Here is a 15,875-nt window from a genome sequence, read left to right as displayed (position 1 = left end):
ATTAAAGAAATCATGATACGAACGCGAGGCGATGCAGACACGAGAAGATTTCCTAACACTCAAGAAGGATACTCGCAGCAACCATCTCTCGATCACGGACTTGCAAACAAGCAATGGGGGCCAATGCCAGCAAGAGCACAACCTTCAAGACGGCAGCATTGCCCAAAGATGTCAGCCAGAACAACAAGCGCAAGGCTTCGGGCAAGAACCCGCTCTGCTCGGGCTGCCGCCGCGCGCGGCAGCAACCTGACTGGCAAGACCGGTTGCTGAGCGCCATGGCGTGGCTATACTGCAGCCGCTGCAAGATGGAGCACCGGGCCTGGCTCTTCTCGGCCGACCAGCGGCGGCGGCCCTGCCGCAAGCGCATCTGCATCGGCCACGAGGGCCGCCTCCGCATATGCGCCCACAAAGCCGTCTCCTGGGCCATGCTGCGCAGCATCGCCGAGGCCGACGGCTGGGACGGCGTCACGGCTGCCGACATGGGCCTGCCGCAGCTCGTGGCAGGTTGTGGGAGGGAGTGCGTCGCCGCGGCTGGGTTGAGCGCGGCTGCGAGGGCGGGAGCTGGTGCGGATCCCCGCCTCACAATGGCCGTCACCCCGGCCGGCGGCTGGTTGTTGAGGGTGGGCTGGTCGGTGTACGTTGGTGGAGAGGATGGCGGCCGCACACTACCGGCGGCCGATCAGCTCGTCGAGAGGCTCGCCGAGCTGCGGGCTGCAGTAGGCATGTACATCTTCCGCGGCAACTCGGCGGTGGATTTCCCCGAGATCGGGACGCTCGACCCGGCGGGGTGCCAGTGTCTGCTGGTCCACGAGGACTCGTGCAAGACGACCGGGGTCGGGATGGGGAGTGCACGGCGTGCCGGGACGTGTCTGACGAGGGAGGGAAACTCGCCGCCAAACGACCATGAGGAGGCACTGCTGTGCCGGAGGGACACGGTGCGGATGGCGCACGCCGTCTACGGGAGGAGGCAGTGGACGCCCAAGAACACGGCCGAGTACGTCTTCACTCTGTCGAGGTATGAGACGGACAACACGTACACGGCCAGCTGGGCGCGCTATATCCACCTTCCAGCCCAGTCTGTCGCGTCCATGACGGGGTGTCCGCTGAGCTGGTGCCTGGCGCTCGACCCGGACTCGTATCGACTGACCAAGGATACTGAAGGGTTGAATGTGTATTGGTGTCGGGAAGAAGGATGCATGAACCATTATCAATACAGAGGGCCTCCCGAGGTGGACAGTTCTCAGAGCAGGCCTTCACCATGCGCTTAGCTGTGCGACGAGATCAGATCCCAGTTTTGGCTTTGGAAATACCCGATGATTGTACATGAATATTCGCGATAGCAGGCTGTTTGAACAACAAAAAGAATTTCATTTGTTTTTTACAACTTCTAGACGGTTACCTCTGAAAAAAGCCCTTGATGGAACGCTGTATGTCATCCATCCCTTCCATACCCCAATAAATAGAATTACCTGTAAGGCGAGTCCGCCCGAATAGTAGCGGCAAGTTCAGGCTCCCACTTGTCACCGTTGGAAAGAAGTTTCTCTGTGAGGCAATGTTAGCGAGTTGTGAAATAAAGCGCACACGGGCATTGCCAAAGAGCGAACAGGCCCGCTGAACGCGCAAACTCTGGCACAGAGATGTTCAAAACCTACCCTTGTTGTACAGCAGTTCCTCCCTCGTCTCGGTGGCGTATTCAGCGTTGGGTGACTCGACAATGGCATCGACTGGGCATGACTCCTGGCAGAAACCACAGTAGATGCACTTGGTCATATCGATGTCGTAGCGGGTTGTGCGACGCGAGCCATCCATACGCTCCTCGGCCTCGATAGTGATAGCCTGAGCAGGGCAGACAGCTTCGCAGAGCTTGCAGGCAATGCAACGCTCCTCACCGGAGGGATATCTTCGCAGAGCGTGCTCGCCACGGAACCTGGGAGAGATGGGACCCTTCTCGAAGGGGTAGAAGATGGTGTAACTAAGCCCATGCTGTCAATATCAAATCCCTCATGCGATTCGCTGAGTAATGTCGACAACTTACGGCGGCCTGAAGAACTGCTCGAGCAGCACGTACATACCCCTGCCCATTTCGGAGAGCAGGAAGTACTTGCTGACTTTGGCCATGGTCCCCTCCTTCTCTTGATCCCACTCAACCGGAGGAGGAAGCCTGAAGCCCTTGGGTGGTGGCCCCGCCGGCGTTGCGTACGTCCTCCATTGCTGAAGAGCAGAAGCTGCGGGTGCTGATGTCCTGCCAACAGTAGCTCTGAGAATGGCCTGGCGGGAAACCAGGGCAGTTGCGGCGGTGGTTGCCATTCGCGTGGGCGGCGGAGCCATCGTGTCAGTAGGTGTCGCGTCTAAAGTCGGCGAAGCTGTCTTCGACTATCAATTGAAGAGATAAAGACAGCCACAAGTGCCGTTCGCCAAAATGTGTGGTTGTGAGCAGCTAACGCGGGCGATGCAAGATGGTGGTATTTGCCTCTGAAGGCGAGTTTCCTGACGTTGTCGATTGCATTCACCAAAATCTCGGGAGTCTGCGGCAATTGGAAAATGATGGGGTCTGATTGGCCTAAGCTCTGCCACAGTGTCGTGACCCGCAGTGCTCCGAGCTCCACCAATGGGAAGCTTTCGGCCAGGGAAAAGGAGCTCCACCTGTGAAGTGATTGCCAATGTTAGAAAATTACTCGACATCCTCATCATCATCGACACTTACCTGCGCGTTGCCATCCATCCATTGTCCGCCTACCCGACGACAGAACACACTTTTGAACCCGTATACGAGCAGACGCCGTCTCCCAGAAAAACTTTACTTATTAATTCAAACACATAACCACCATCACGATGATGTTCCGCGCTACAGCTCTGCGCAGCGCCGCTGCCTCCGTTGCCCGTGCCGGCGCCGTCCGTCCTGTCGTCTCTTCTTCCGCCGTCGCCAGATTAGCTACTCGCCGTGCCGCTCCCACCGCTTGGGTTCCCAGGACTGCTGCTCCGTGGACTGCCGTCCGCTGCTACGCCGCTGCTGGTGGCCTTGACAAGCCCCAGGTCGAGGGCAGGATTATCTCTTTGCTGCAGAAGTTTGACAAGGTCAACGACCCTTCCAAGGTATGTCTACCCAATTAAGCTTGGCTTCAATTTTTTGTAGATGTTTGCGTCTAACGCCTTCCACAGATCCAGCCATCATCGCATTTCGCCAACGATCTTGGCCTGGACAGCTTGGACACCGTTGAGGTTGTCATGGCGATCGAGGAGGTAAGGCAGAGAAACATAGTCTAGCAACTGTGCAAAAGATTGCATCAGCAACCCACCGCTACATACGATCTGCGAGGACGCTAACGGTCTTGCTTCTACAGGAGTTCAGCATTGAGATCCCCGACAAGGATGCCGACCAGATTCACAGTGGTATGTTCCAAGCCTCAGTCTCTTATGCTTATAATTTCTCCTGTACCGCCCTGCTAACCGTTCTTCAACGTTCCAGTCGACAAGGCTGTTGAGTACATACTCAGCCAGCCCGATGCCAACTAAACCATTACCGCTTACGCAAACCTCTGTTACATCTCCAACTCTGTACAATAGATGAAAGCAATATACAGGCACTATCGGTGTTGATTGAACTTCGTCGATAATTTTCAGCTCAAAACGATAACATATTGTCGGCCTTGATGGATGGACGCATGAGCTTCATGCTCGGAAAAACTGTGTTCTTCGCGTTATCATGCACTTTATCTTGATCGAATAACTTTGGCGCGCTAAAACGCGCTACGCTGTACGACTGGAAGGCATGCCCGGAATTCACAGGCACTCTACATCCTGTCTAATCTCTACTCCACTGTTGTAAGGTATCCAGCGTTATTGTAGGCTACGCCTTACGCATGCCCAATAGTCTCAGAAGCTCTGAATTGTTTGTTACTCCTATGTCCGGTCAACATATCAGCAAGTCATACAGACGTGCTGCGCTGTTTAATCATTGTACATGATGATCACTATTGTCCTGAAAACTTTGACATCGAGTAACTTCCTCTTGTATGGTTCTCTCAACTCATATTGCGCGCCATAGTTACTGCAACATTGGTAGGATTGCACCAGACCAAGATCTCGTCACACGAACACCTGTTAGGATTTCACCATGTCAAGTTTTCCTTCTACAAAGCTTCTCGTGTCTGCCTAGTTAATGTAGCTGCCCCACAGGCGGTTACCTTGGGTTCCTAAAAAGCAAGTTAGAAAGCGCCTATGATATTCAGACCAATGTGGCGAGTAATAGCATGGATGAATTCGGCTTGGTTATATTAAGCCGCATTGGATTATTTTACGGTTCCGGGTACTGATTGCTTGGTATTTATTAATCGACTACTCCCTACTGAAGGTCGTGTTATTGGCTCATGGGTCGAACGTTTAAAAGTTGGAGATGCGAAGACATACGACAGCTGCATTACATGCCACTTGCCTTCTGGCCTCACGTGATCCTCATGGGCTGCCTCGTCATCTACGACTCAACGTTTGGCTATGCCTGCAGCGCGAACTGGATCCCCCGCATTCTCCGCAGCTAACGAAGTACCGCATAGCAAGGTGAGGAAGCCGCACCAGCCAAGGTACCTCGCTATCTATTTTCACCCAGCTGCACATCCGAACCGTGACCATGTGGGAATTATAAGAACCCTCTGACTGCGCGCCCCGAAAAGCGCCTTTGACGCACGCGAACTAGCGACGCATCGGCTTTCAGCTGCGCCAATCATCATCAACCTGCATAACGCATTTAAACCCAAACGATCCAAGGGTCTCCTAAGCTAGGCACGTAAGGTACGTAGCTATTATAGTTTTGTGTATTTTTTGTTCTTCTGTTGCATTTTCTCCCCTATACTTTCGGAGACCTATAGTACATACCTAGGCATCTCATAACACCACCTACCAAGCCAGACCGCAAACTCATATTTTGCCCGCAAACAGAAAAACTTGCATCAAAGCCCAAACAGGCAAGGTGCCAAGGGCCATACCCAAAAAGTATAAGGTATCTACTCTGCCGCAAGGAGCTTGGGCCACCTAGCTCGGCAATCGAGGCCTATCCTAATTATTATCCTTACGGAACCAGAAGCAAGGAAACTTTCCATTGCATTACGACAAGAACTATATCATAGCACAGCCAAGCTTTCCTACCCTTAGTGACATTCCCATTGCGCGTCGCGCCCTGGGAATTGATCTGTCTGTTAGTTGTCAGTGGACATCATTGGAATCATCACCGACAGCGTTGTGGTAATACCATCGTCAATTGCATGAGCAAAGCTTAAAGACCAAGGTAAGTTTTTTATTTGTCTCCCTTTTTTTACCCCAATCCTCAAGACCGCCTCCCGTGACACAAGCGTCAATCCGGGACAATTTGTGGCCGAGACTGCCAGACAGCCGCATCTGGAGCCCATGTTGCGCCAGTCAATGCTATAATAGGAATTAATCACCAACCAAGCTCCCAACCCCAAGCTCTCCAAGCCCCCACTTGTTCCGGTGGGTCGTCAGTCGCGTTCCGCAAACAGCATCGCAAGCGCAAATGCAAATGCAAACGCAAGTTGTAGCTTGTCATAATTTCTCTAGCGCCCCCTGCAAACGTCGCGAAATCAGCGTCGCATCCCAACATTGCCGCCATTTAGTAATTTCTTACTACCTTCTTGGGTTTTGTTGACAACCTGTTTGCCAGGAAGTTTACTCTCGGCAACAGGCGAGCCCCAAACCGAGCTTCGAGACTTGCACGCGAGGCACCTCTGCGGCCGACCGACACGAATTCCCGCAATCGGCTAGTCAATCTCACGCGTTCCGGCCAGCAATATCATATTACCCACACACAGCCAAACAATTTGTTGCAAACTCTCGTGGTGCTCATCGTCTCTGGCGGGCCTCCTATTCTCCCGAAGACTTTCGCAGATGCGATGGCCTCGGCAACCCTGCTGCTTCTTCACTCGTCAATCCACGCGCAGAAGCCTTGCTAGGGTTGCCTATTAGGCAGCTGTCTTTGTCTCCTCCCCTTGGCCTGAAGTCGGTAAGTGAGCGACTGTCACTCTTTGTCTATCGCACCCAGCACACTCTCCTGCACAAACAACTTCTGCACCCGGCGAATCAAAGGCTGCTCTAGTATGCATTTCGCCGGTGCCACCAGACTCTTGATATTTCCGGCTTGAACCAGCCATGCGCATACATCTCTTCCTGGGGCGTCAACCCCAGATTTGCATCTTCATTCTGCTCTGAGAGCTTCGATACTGGTTAAATTCATTGCGAGATCTAACCAATGTCGTCTTTCCTGTTAGTTTCGTATCCCTCAAACCGTTCAGCAAACACCAAGTACCAGCAGCTATACCACCCAACCCCTACAAGCATTCACCAAGGCTCGGACGCGTCTCAATCCGAAGTCTTAACACGATGGCCCCGAGCTCCAGGAGGGGTGGCAACACGGTGTTGACCCTAGGGCCTGGCCTCAACTACCCCATCGAGATCACCAAACTTTACAAGTCACCAGGTGATCGTGTCAAACGACAAGAGCCGCTCTTCCAGTACTCAAACAAGATTTGGGTTGAAGAGGGTGACTTTGACACTGGCGAGTACAAGAGGGTCCTCAAACCCACGCGCGTAGAATGGTCAGCCCCAAATGACGGCAAACTATCAAAATGGCATCTCAAAGTCGGCGATGTCATTGGCAGAGATGGCGAGTGCGTTACGATCGAAGAGGACTGTACACACGAGATCCAGTACCAAAAGATGTGTGCGTTGTGCGGTCAGGATATGACGCGGGTGGACTGGTCGGCCAGCAGGCCTAGTACGTCGCGTGCCACGATAAACATGACCCACGACAATACCGGCCTGTTGATCAGCAGGGACGCTGCTGCGAGGACTGATCTTGAAATGCAGAAGCGTCTCGTCGCTCAACGGAAGCTGGTTCTAGTGGTGGACTTGGACCAGACGGTGATCCAGACGGCCTGTGAGCCAACCATTGGCGAATGGCAGAAGGACCCTAGCAATCCAAACTACGAGGCCCTCAAGGAAGTTCGGAGTTTCGAGTTGCCCAGTGAGGATGGACCTAGGAGGAACTACACATACTACGTCAAATGCAGGCCTGGCACGCACGAGTTTCTGAACAAGGTGTCTAACCTGTTTGAGATGCATGTCTACACTATGGCTACGCGAGCTTATGCCGAGCATATTCTCAGGATCATCGACCCCAAAAAGAACTTGTTTGGCAACCGCGTCATCAGCAGGAACGAAAACAAGGGTATTGAAAAGACACTACAACGAATCTTTCCTACCAGCACCAAAATGGTAGCTGTTATTGACGACCGCACAGATGTTTGGCCACAAAACAGGTCAAATGTGATCAAGGTTGTCCCTTACAACTTTTACATGATTGGAGACATCAACTCGACATTCTTGCCAAAGCGACGCGATATAATTCCTTCAGGGCCACCGGTCAAGGGCTTCTTGGTCAATGGCCGAAATAACGAGGCCGCCGTGTCCGACCAGCCATCGAGCGCTGCGACCGCGGAGCCAAAGGAAATGACTGAGAAGGAGCTCAAGCAGCAAAATGCGGAGCAGGCCAAGTCGTTGGAGAAGCAGGTTATGGACCGACCGATTCTACACATGCAGGAGCAGCTCGACAAGGACAACGAAGTGGCGGCTAACAGAATGGAAGGCACCGATGATTCGGATCCATCCGTACCTGCACCACAAGTTCACATGCTTTTCAACGATGATGACGATGAATTACATTACCTCGAGCAGCATCTTGCCAAGCTTCACCAGGCTTGGTGGGCCGACTACGACGCAACCATTGCGAAGAAGCGTGCCGAGAGATTGGCTAGTCTTCGGCATCGTGGAATCGTCGGACAGGCTGCCGAACAGAGGACTACTGACTACATCGCCGAGAACCCCGTACCGTTGCCGGACGTGGCCAACCATTTGGGTGCGTTAAAATCAGAGGTCCTCAAGGGTACCAGAATAGTGCTCTCTGGCATCATCTCACTCAAGGAGGACCTAGAGACGTGTGAGATTGGGAGGCAGGTTCGAAGTTTTGGCGCTGAGCTGCTTCCAAAAGTCTCATCTGATGTCACGCATCTTGTTGTGAAAAAGGCTCGGCTGGGAACATCAAAAGTTTCGCAAGCTGAAAAGATCCCGAGTATCAAGATCGTTGAATCAGGCTGGCTAGTGCAGTCCATGGTACAATGGAAGCACCTCGATGAAGGTCCGTTCTTGGTGGATAGACGGGGCTCCCAGCGTGAACCTGTTGTGTCGGTCAACCCAGACGGTACAGACGCAGAGCTAGACTCGGATGCCGAAGCAGACATGGAAGGAGACAGCAGCGGTGCTTCAGAAAACAGGACGAGGCCACTGAAGATCATCATATCTAAGCCTGGCGCAGGCGACACTGACGAAGACAGTGGTGAAGGTCTGGATGGTGGAGATGACGATGATTTGCCCGCAGCTCCTGGTAGCCCTATCGACCAATTGAAGTCTTTCGACTGGAGCACTGCCGACAAGGAGATGGCGGAGTTTCTCGGCGACGATGACGACGACAGCGACAACGAAGATGGAGAAGACAATGATGGGAACTATAGCGACAACGCAAGCACAGTCTCAGATTTGACCGATGCAGACAGTGCTGCACGTCAGAATACTGCCCCAAGAAAACGCAAAAAGGGCACGGAAGATGTGACAGACTCGGAGGACGATTCCAAGTTATCGGGGAACCATAATTCTAAAAAGCAGAGGGTGGTACTGCGGGCGTCATCTAAGCTCAGAGAGGTGCGAATTCCTGGCGACCAAACCCCTGGTCATTTACCGACCCCACGAGTTACGGGTGACTGCGAGGATGAGAAGCACACAGAGAGCAACTCAGCCAATGGCAGCCCAACACTACTGCCGTCCAATGCAGAGGATGTGGTTGCGTCCGATATGGAGGACTACGACGACATGGAGGCGGATCTGATGGCGGCCCTCGAGGCCGAGGAGATGGCCGATTCCTCTCTATGAAGGGCCTGATATCGCAATCTTTTTGCCTATATTGCACTGTCGATACGGCAATCCTCTGTTCTTTTTTAGTGTATTGGGGAAATGGTGTACTGGGTATTAGATGTCACATTAAGCGACGGCGTCGACGGTAGGGGCTGAACTCAACCATGATTTGTGGGATCTCGTCTTCTTTTAGTGTTTTTGGTGAATTAATTCATTTCTTCGATCTGAGAACGCTTGCGTGACACTGAACATCAATATTTTTGAATACCAGACTACAATATTCGGTGTATGCCAGGCGTGCGCCCACTTAGTAAAGCAACAAGAGAGCATATAGTTACCATGACAATACCACTGTCGTTTACCCTGCTGAATCGAACGGACGAGTTGGAAATATTAGATAGTCTGACCATTTTACACAACTGCAGCAGCGCCACCTCAAATATCGGTACGTGCCTAATACCTTGTATTGCTTTATGCAGTATGTTGGGTTGCTCCATGCTGTGATTACCTAAGCGAGGCTCCAATGGAGGAGGGTGGGGACAGTGGAAATGGGAAAGCTCCCAAGCAAGCCAACCGCTCACTGTGACCAAGCTCTCGACGATCGGCCTACCAAAAAACCTAACGCGACGAGAAAACCCGACGAATCCACCCCGAAACCACCGCAAGGACTCGCCGGAATCCAGATCAATTAAAACCGAGCACCTCAAAGAAACGAATTGATCCAAAACTTCGCTCAAAATGCCGCAGGACATGCCGCCGGTGGGCGGCTACGGCCCCGTCCAGTACAAGGTGCGTTGTTTGCATGGATGGGAAGGGTGGGCCTTTGAGATCGCCTCGATACCGCTGCTGTGTTGTCTGTCTGTCGTTTGGTTGACTGCTATGGGGTGGCGGTGCCGGGAGGGTTCGGTGATCGCTGTTCGACGGCTGGGGGCTGCGGATTGAGGCGCGAGGCAACTGCACCGGATTGGAATGACGAGGACGACGATTCGCCAATTGACTCTCGATTCGAACGGAACTTGCGACCGCATCATTTGAGCGCCGTCTTGAGATCGGAGCTTTGAGGGAAAGGCAGCTAGAGACTAGGGCCGCGATTGGTGATAACAAAGCGTCCTCCATGGACGGTACCACCTCTGGTGCGGCCTGGGATTCTTGCCTTTGGAGTGGTTTTCTGCTGGTTGGAGGCTCACAACCGGACCACCACTTGACATAGCTTCTCCGTCTGCTCAAGTCTGGTTCGACATGGAAATATGGGCCCCGAGCGGCCGGCTAATCTCCAGCGGACGGAGAAGTCGGGGACAGAGAGACAGACAGAAAGGCAGCAGCAGAGCTGGGAAAACAGAGAGCGCGTTCGGCTGCGACCATATATGGACAATAACAAACTTTGCTAACTTGCTGTCTTCCAAATCCGCAGCGCAACTTGCCCTCTCGCGGCTTCCGCCCTGCCCAGCTCCTCTTTGGCATGGGCCTGGTGATGACATATGGCTGGTACAAGCTCGGAAAGGGTATCAGGGAGCAAAAGTACGTCGCCTTTTTATCTTGCTCGGTGGCTTGGCTTGCTGTACCGCACCAGACCCACGATTGGCCTAACAACAACCAAGGAGGTCAATAATGGTGATTATGATCGAAGGTGCCTTGCTAACCGCTGCTTCGTTCGACACTCAACAGTGAGCTCGCCCGCGAGAAGATGTGGGCTCGTATCCACTTGATCCCGGCGCTGCAGGCTGAGGAGGACAGGGACGCTGTCCGGAGGCACCTGGCTGACCAGGCTAGGGAGAAGGAGCTTATGGGCTCCAACTTCCCAGTTTATAACTCCGACAGGTTAGTGTCCCTGCTTTTATCTATTTTCCATGACCGAGGTTGGCATGGAAGAGGAGTCTGACAGGATTCCACGGCGGGGGGAAGCACAAGACATCTGAGGACGCTTGCTAACATGATATTCCTCAACTCGCAGATATGTTCGTCCGACTTATGCTGTTACTCCTACCCAGACTAAGGAATAAATATTCGCTGCTGGGAGGAGAGCATGCAGTAGGGAGTCGCCTCGAGGCTCTGGTCTGACTCAAATCAGTGCCTTGACTTCGAAGTCGGCCAAAGAGCGCGGGCTTGGGTTGTTTGCCACGGATGAGCTCCAGGACGAAGGACGGCCTTGGGTGCTTGCTGTACATATTGTGGGGGCAATAGAGCAGACCTTTTCTTTTTTTTCACATTTTCAAGAGTTGGCTGAGGAAATATCTCTCCATTTATGACGTAGAAAGGGAGCGCCGTGACACTTGTACATCAGCGTCAGTGACATGGAAAATCTTAACATCAGTCAATTCAATTGACCAGAAACCCCTGAGGTAAAGCCGTGTCGCCCAGATTGTAACACCGCTTGTCAACTCCCGCAAAATTCGTATCGCACAAACTTTGGTATTCCGGCCACCCAAGATAACATTATATAAAAGAAAATGCAAAATAATCATAAACTTCGTCAACAGTGAAACTAGGCCCTCAAGCAGATGACTGGATAAGCTTGAAGCCTTCTGACACCTGCTTGGCAATTTCCTCGTTCTTGTGCTGCAGCAGACCCAGTGCGAAGGCAACGTCGTTCCATTGCCGCTCCGTGTCGCAGCGGGCCAAACGAGCGGCAAGCTTCTCCGCAAGTTGTTTGGCGTGCTTGTCCTAAAAGATCGTAATGAATGAATGTCAACGATGTTCCCAAAAGAATATTGACAACAGAATATAAAAATCAGACATACCTTCTCCACAAAGCCCAGCAGAAACTTGATGATGCGCCGGAAGCTCTCTTCGTCCAGGGCCGTCTCGGCACTCAGCAGGCTGAACATGTCGACAAAGTGGTTGTAGACTGCATTGTCTTTGGTCGAGAGCTCCGTGAAGAACATGCGCGCCAGGTCCGCGATACGCTTGTCTTCGTCCTCGAGGCACTTTGCCATCTCTCCCAGCTGACCTTTGACCTTGACTTGACCAGCGAGGATCAAGAAGGTCAGCGTCATGAGGCAGGTACGTTTGACCGACGGCTCAGGGTCAGCCAGGCGACGGTACAAAAAGTCGGTGTTCTCATCGATCAGGTGGTTGAAGCAGACAGCCATGTCACCAAGGGCGATAACGGCGTTGCTGCGGACTGTAGCGTCTGACGACCGCTCCATAATTGTGATGAGGAGAGGGAGGTTGGCCTCGCAGTATTCTGCCGACACGCACATGAGCTTTGCCAGACACAGCGTCGCAGCGGCCTGGAGACCGCGGTTGCGGTACGTTGTGTTATTGGCGCAGATCTCGCTCACCAGAGGGCCGAACAGAGCTAGCAAGCTCTCGGGGCCGTAAAGAAGTTCACGCTCGCGAATGTGCTGCATGGCCTCTGTAAAATCGTCCTCTGTAGTGCCGCCAATCATGTCCAGCTCATCCGCAGGCTCCTCCTTTGATTTTTCCTTTCCGCCGGCAGTAGCAGTGGAGGCCCTGGCCTTGCTGGACCGCCTGGCATCGGCCTCCTCGGCTTCCTTGGCCGCCGCTGCGCTCTTTTCTTTTTCTTGCTTGCGGCGCTTGAAGTCGAGTTCGCATGCCTCAAGATGCACAATCTGCTTAATAGCTACGTGTCCAACGATGAAGAGCAGCTGCGAGAGTTCTATGGCGTTGTCACGCTTGGGCTTGGCAGGGGCAGCAGGTGTGCTCTCTGCAGCGTCGTCCGCAGTCGCTGGATCTGATTGCGTGGGGTGCGGCGCAGCATTTTCATCCCGCGACGATGGTCGTGACCTGGGACCAAAGACTTGTTTCGTCTTGTGGCGGATTATCTCAGAGCAGAGCACATCTGGGTGTTTTGAGATGGCGTAGATGGCGTTGATTGCTTGCTCGGCAACACCAAACCACTCCTTGCTGTCTGAAGGCACATCTGTGATGGCGGCCAAGCGAGCGAGCACAGCGTGATCATTAGGTAGCCGCGAAAACTTTACAGGAGAGTCCTTGGCCTGACGTCCGGTCGGGTTGATGCGACGGAGTGCCACGCAGGTGAACTTGGCCAGTTGTAGGTCTGACCGGCCCAGGGAGCCAAGACCTGTTCGCAACATCGCTTCCATCTCTCCTACCACGATCTCCGGGTTGGCAGTGGCCAGCATACCGAGAACTATGATGGCACCGCGACGCTGGGTTCGCGAAATCTCGCGCTTTTGTACGCCATAAACCTGCCAAAGCTTGTGAATGACAATCTCGTGGATCATCCCGCCCTTCATCATGGTGGCCAGCAATTGCTCAAGTGAGGTGAGCTCGGCAGGTGTCGCACCAAATGTCAAACTGATCATGTTGCGAGCAATGTAGTTGGCTGCGTCGTTCGGGCTGAACGAGCCAGGGGCCTCAAAGAATAGTCGCTTGTAACAGTCGATAAGATGCGATTGCACACCTTTGCCCTCATCGCTGTTGCCCTTGGTCCATATGAGCCGCAGCATGCGCCTGATGCCTACCTTGTTCTGCTCAATGTTGTAGGCATCGCCAATCTCGAAGAAATCGATGGCCTCAATAACTTCGCTCTTGTTTTTGGAGCCAAGAAGTTGGCAGATTGTACCCGTAGCCTCATGTATCACCGAGATAAAGCGAAGCGCCTCGGTGTAGTATTTCTTCTTCAATGTCAAGTTGTTGATTGCCTCGGTTGTCGCGGCCTCCTCTTGGGCTTTTCTTATCGCTGCCATCTTCTCCTCGTCGCTCATCTGCGAAGGATGCTGTTTCTGTGGTGACTCGATTTGTGTGGCATCATCCAGAAGGGCTGTGTCCACGGTGGTGTTGCCCCCATCAAGTCCGGGCGCATCGACAGGAGGCTTCAGGGCATCCAACTCGGCATCGACTTGGTCCAACCTCGCCTGCCATTCCGAGCGGTTGAGCTGGGCGCCGTGAACGGCTGAAAAAGGGTGCGTCTTGATCAAGCAACCGAGCAGTTTAATGGCATTCCTCCTGACGTTGCTGCTCTTGTCCTCAAGACTCTGACACGCAAGCTCAGCAACCTTTTGCCGCCTCTTCGGGAACTTGTGCTCCAAGTCACACAGCCTCACGTAAACTTGTATCGTTCTGCATCTGCAGTAGGGATTGACGTCGAGAAATCGCTCCTGGAGAATGCCGAAAAAGGCATCCAACTGTGTTTTGTGGTTTTCTCCTTTTTCGTCCAGTCTACTAAGGTATGCAATCATATTGCCGCAGACCTCAATGAGAGCGCAGCGCAGAGTGTATGACTACCGTAGGGAATGATCAGTATAATTCGACAAAAAACAATGCAAAGATATACACTCACCTCGCTGTCCATTTGCTTGATGAGCTGGGGTACCTGCTTGATAACCAGCCTCGGCGCAAGCTCTGACAGCTTCGTGATAAATGTGGACACAGACTTGGGACCTTTTGTATCGTTGCTGCTAAACTCCTTTCCACTCAACTCGACCATGATCTCAGCCGCGAGCTGTTCATAGTCGTATTGCTCGGAAAGAATTTGCAAAAACTCAGCCATGGGCTCCGAGAGATGCTCAAAGTAAGTCAAGTTCTGAACAACGGCAGTTTGCGCGGCTGCACAGGGGCAACTCATAGTTAGCATAATCAAGTATTTTCACTCAACAGAGTCCCCAGACATACCATAACCATGGCCGTGATGCTTGACGGCCATGCAGAGGACTTTGAACGCGTGCATCCTTATGGGTGTGTTCTTGACTCTCTGCTCGCTCTCTAGGATGAGGTAAACCGGTCGACAGACCAAACCAATAAAGGTGTCCCGCTCCGAAGTTGTCAGGAAAATCTTGGCCAGTTTCAGGCGTAGCACCTTGCACATGGTGTCGAGTGCAGTCTGTAACTGCATCGCTGAGTCCCAGTTGCCATCCTCGGCACCCGCCGTAGCCGCCTTCTTCCCTTTGGGCTTGACGCCTCTTCGGGCTGTGGGGGCTGCTGACGACTTCTCGGCTGCCTTTGTCTCGACACATGCGATGGTCCATTGCATCAAAAAGCTGTAAATGCCAAGAAGCTGTTTATGATGTGCTATCAGGTCCTGTTCGTCGGATTCCAAGTCATGCGCCACCGCCTCTGTCTCGGCGGCGAGCCCTGACGTGATCACATCGAAAATCTTGCTGAGAGCATGAGCGGGCAAGAATGCAGTATATCTGGAGTGGTTGAACAGTTCAGAATCTAGTCCTATATTGTCGGGGCTTCTCTGCTGGAGCGCGCGCTTGCGCGATCTTGCTGGTCTAGCCTCTGTGGGAGACGAATGTGAGTAAGGTATAGGGAGCACACAGGAGGGGGCGCACTTTAAAAGAAACTGCAGCGAGTCAAAGTGAGCGCTGCGTGTTATGGCCTCGGGATTTTCTGCGATGGCATCGACGATGGGGTTTAGGACGGGATTTATGACGGCGTTCGTGAGTGAATCTGGGTCATTCTCGCAGTCGAATAGAGCGCTGTCGGCCTCGGGTGTAGGTATACTGGCGGGATCATTCAGATATTTGAGCGCATCGTTGATGTCAAAGTTTATTGTGTTGTCCATGACTGGTTGCTGGACTTGGCCGTGAAGACGGCTGCGCCGGAGGGGATGGGTGTCTGTTGTTAGTAGTGGGTTTGTTGGTCGCAAAGGACTGCGATGGTAGTCATGACACGTCGCGAAGATGCGGTCGTTTCGTTGATGGTATATCGAAAATCGTATTCTCGTTGTCGCATTAGGCGGGGGGCGGGCAAATTGCTCGGTCGCTGGCGATGTTGTTTCGCTACAGTACAAGGAACGGTGATAACATTCCGCTACTTTGGCAGGAGGGAGGGGGCAGAATGAAGTGGATCCCAGCAACCAAATGTTTTTGTTTTGTTTGTTTTCCAAAGTCGCGCGGCGGGACATCCCTGTCCTCGCTAACCCCCACCTTTATCGACGCGTTGTGCTCTAATCGCACCTGCTAAATTGTGTACCT

General features: G+C 52.9%; 6 protein-coding genes across 6 annotated transcripts; 4 read left to right on the top strand and 2 right to left on the bottom strand.

The window, feature by feature from the left end:
• Window positions 1-113: 113 nt before the first annotated feature.
• Window positions 114-1,354, top strand: MGG_03482 (uncharacterized protein; the record flags this gene model as incomplete). Its single annotated transcript, XM_003716393.1, has 1 exon — window positions 114-1,354. One exon carries the CDS (start codon window positions 114-116, stop codon window positions 1,266-1,268), a length of 1,155 nt encoding a protein of 384 aa, XP_003716441.1. The 3' UTR covers window positions 1,269-1,354.
• Window positions 1,161-2,515, bottom strand: MGG_03483 (uncharacterized protein). The gene is made up of 3 exons (XM_003716392.1): window positions 2,036-2,515; window positions 1,653-1,972; window positions 1,161-1,542 (listed from the first exon to the last, which is right to left on the bottom strand). The coding sequence occupies exons 1-3, from the start codon at window positions 2,326-2,328 to the stop codon at window positions 1,466-1,468; spliced, it is 690 nt and encodes a 229-aa protein (XP_003716440.1). The 5' UTR covers window positions 2,329-2,515; the 3' UTR covers window positions 1,161-1,465.
• A 125-nt stretch (window positions 2,516-2,640) lies between these two features.
• MGG_03484 (acyl carrier protein) lies at window positions 2,641-3,984 on the top strand. The gene is made up of 4 exons (XM_003716391.1): window positions 2,641-3,093; window positions 3,160-3,240; window positions 3,342-3,390; window positions 3,467-3,984. The coding sequence occupies exons 1-4, from the start codon at window positions 2,833-2,835 to the stop codon at window positions 3,511-3,513; spliced, it is 438 nt and encodes a 145-aa protein (XP_003716439.1). The 5' UTR covers window positions 2,641-2,832; the 3' UTR covers window positions 3,514-3,984.
• Window positions 3,985-4,626: 642 nt separating this feature from the next.
• On the top strand, window positions 4,627-9,347 carry MGG_03485 (RNA polymerase II subunit A domain phosphatase). The gene is made up of 4 exons (XM_003716390.1): window positions 4,627-4,785; window positions 4,933-5,278; window positions 5,672-6,010; window positions 6,276-9,347. The coding sequence occupies exon 4, from the start codon at window positions 6,388-6,390 to the stop codon at window positions 8,986-8,988; it is 2,601 nt and encodes an 866-aa protein (XP_003716438.1). The 5' UTR covers window positions 4,627-4,785; window positions 4,933-5,278; window positions 5,672-6,010; window positions 6,276-6,387; the 3' UTR covers window positions 8,989-9,347.
• Window positions 9,348-9,536: 189 nt separating this feature from the next.
• Window positions 9,537-11,440, top strand: MGG_03486 (uncharacterized protein). Its single transcript, XM_003716389.1, has 4 exons — window positions 9,537-9,759; window positions 10,382-10,488; window positions 10,636-10,788; window positions 10,922-11,440. Exons 1-4 carry the CDS (start codon window positions 9,709-9,711, stop codon window positions 10,968-10,970), a joined length of 360 nt encoding a protein of 119 aa, XP_003716437.1. The 5' UTR covers window positions 9,537-9,708; the 3' UTR covers window positions 10,971-11,440.
• MGG_03487 (condensin complex subunit 1) lies at window positions 11,068-15,713 on the bottom strand. The gene is made up of 5 exons (XM_003716388.1): window positions 15,231-15,713; window positions 14,569-15,086; window positions 14,237-14,502; window positions 11,709-14,177; window positions 11,068-11,631 (listed from the first exon to the last, which is right to left on the bottom strand). Exons 1-5 carry the CDS (start codon window positions 15,461-15,463, stop codon window positions 11,461-11,463), a joined length of 3,657 nt encoding a protein of 1,218 aa, XP_003716436.1. The 5' UTR covers window positions 15,464-15,713; the 3' UTR covers window positions 11,068-11,460.
• Between the last annotated feature and the right edge of the window lie 162 nt (window positions 15,714-15,875).

The sequence above is a fragment of the Pyricularia oryzae genome, chromosome 4 (assembly GCF_000002495.2).
Source record: "Pyricularia oryzae 70-15 chromosome 4, whole genome shotgun sequence".
NCBI lineage: Eukaryota > Fungi > Ascomycota > Sordariomycetes > Magnaporthales > Pyriculariaceae > Pyricularia > Pyricularia oryzae.
The sequence above is the reverse complement of the archived record's forward strand: the minus strand, read 5'-3'. Positions and strand labels throughout refer to the sequence as shown.

What these genes read in the sequence shown, in the direction of transcription:
- MGG_03485 (XM_003716390.1), top strand. Translation starts at nt 6,388, where the DNA reads ATGGCCCCGAGCTCCAGGAGGGGTGGCAACACGGTGTTGACCCTAGGG.
- MGG_03483 (XM_003716392.1), bottom strand. Translation starts at nt 2,328, where the DNA reads ATGGCTCCGCCGCCCACGCGAATGGCAACCACCGCCGCAACTGCCCTG. An exon ending in GAGCAGTTCTTCAGGCCGCC is followed by an intron (nt 1,973 to 2,035) that starts GTAAGTTGTCGA and finishes GCATGGGCTTAG; the next exon opens with TTACACCATCTTCTACCCCT. An exon ending in GGAACTGCTGTACAACAAGG is followed by an intron (nt 1,543 to 1,652) that starts GTAGGTTTTGAA and finishes ATTGCCTCACAG; the next exon opens with AGAAACTTCTTTCCAACGGT.
- MGG_03484 (XM_003716391.1), top strand. Translation starts at nt 2,833, where the DNA reads ATGATGTTCCGCGCTACAGCTCTGCGCAGCGCCGCTGCCTCCGTTGCC. An exon ending in TTGTCATGGCGATCGAGGAG is followed by an intron (nt 3,241 to 3,341) that starts GTAAGGCAGAGA and finishes TTGCTTCTACAG; the next exon opens with GAGTTCAGCATTGAGATCCC. An exon ending in TGCCGACCAGATTCACAGTG is followed by an intron (nt 3,391 to 3,466) that starts GTATGTTCCAAG and finishes TCAACGTTCCAG; the next exon opens with TCGACAAGGCTGTTGAGTAC.
- MGG_03487 (XM_003716388.1), bottom strand. Translation starts at nt 15,463, where the DNA reads ATGGACAACACAATAAACTTTGACATCAACGATGCGCTCAAATATCTG. An exon ending in GCATCACGGCCATGGTTATG is followed by an intron (nt 14,503 to 14,568) that starts GTATGTCTGGGG and finishes GCCCCTGTGCAG; the next exon opens with CCGCGCAAACTGCCGTTGTT. An exon ending in TCAAGCAAATGGACAGCGAG is followed by an intron (nt 14,178 to 14,236) that starts GTGAGTGTATAT and finishes TCCCTACGGTAG; the next exon opens with TCATACACTCTGCGCTGCGC.
- MGG_03486 (XM_003716389.1), top strand. Translation starts at nt 9,709, where the DNA reads ATGCCGCAGGACATGCCGCCGGTGGGCGGCTACGGCCCCGTCCAGTAC. An exon ending in ACGGCCCCGTCCAGTACAAG is followed by an intron (nt 9,760 to 10,381) that starts GTGCGTTGTTTG and finishes CCAAATCCGCAG; the next exon opens with CGCAACTTGCCCTCTCGCGG. An exon ending in CCAGTTTATAACTCCGACAG is followed by an intron (nt 10,789 to 10,921) that starts GTTAGTGTCCCT and finishes CTCAACTCGCAG; the next exon opens with ATATGTTCGTCCGACTTATG.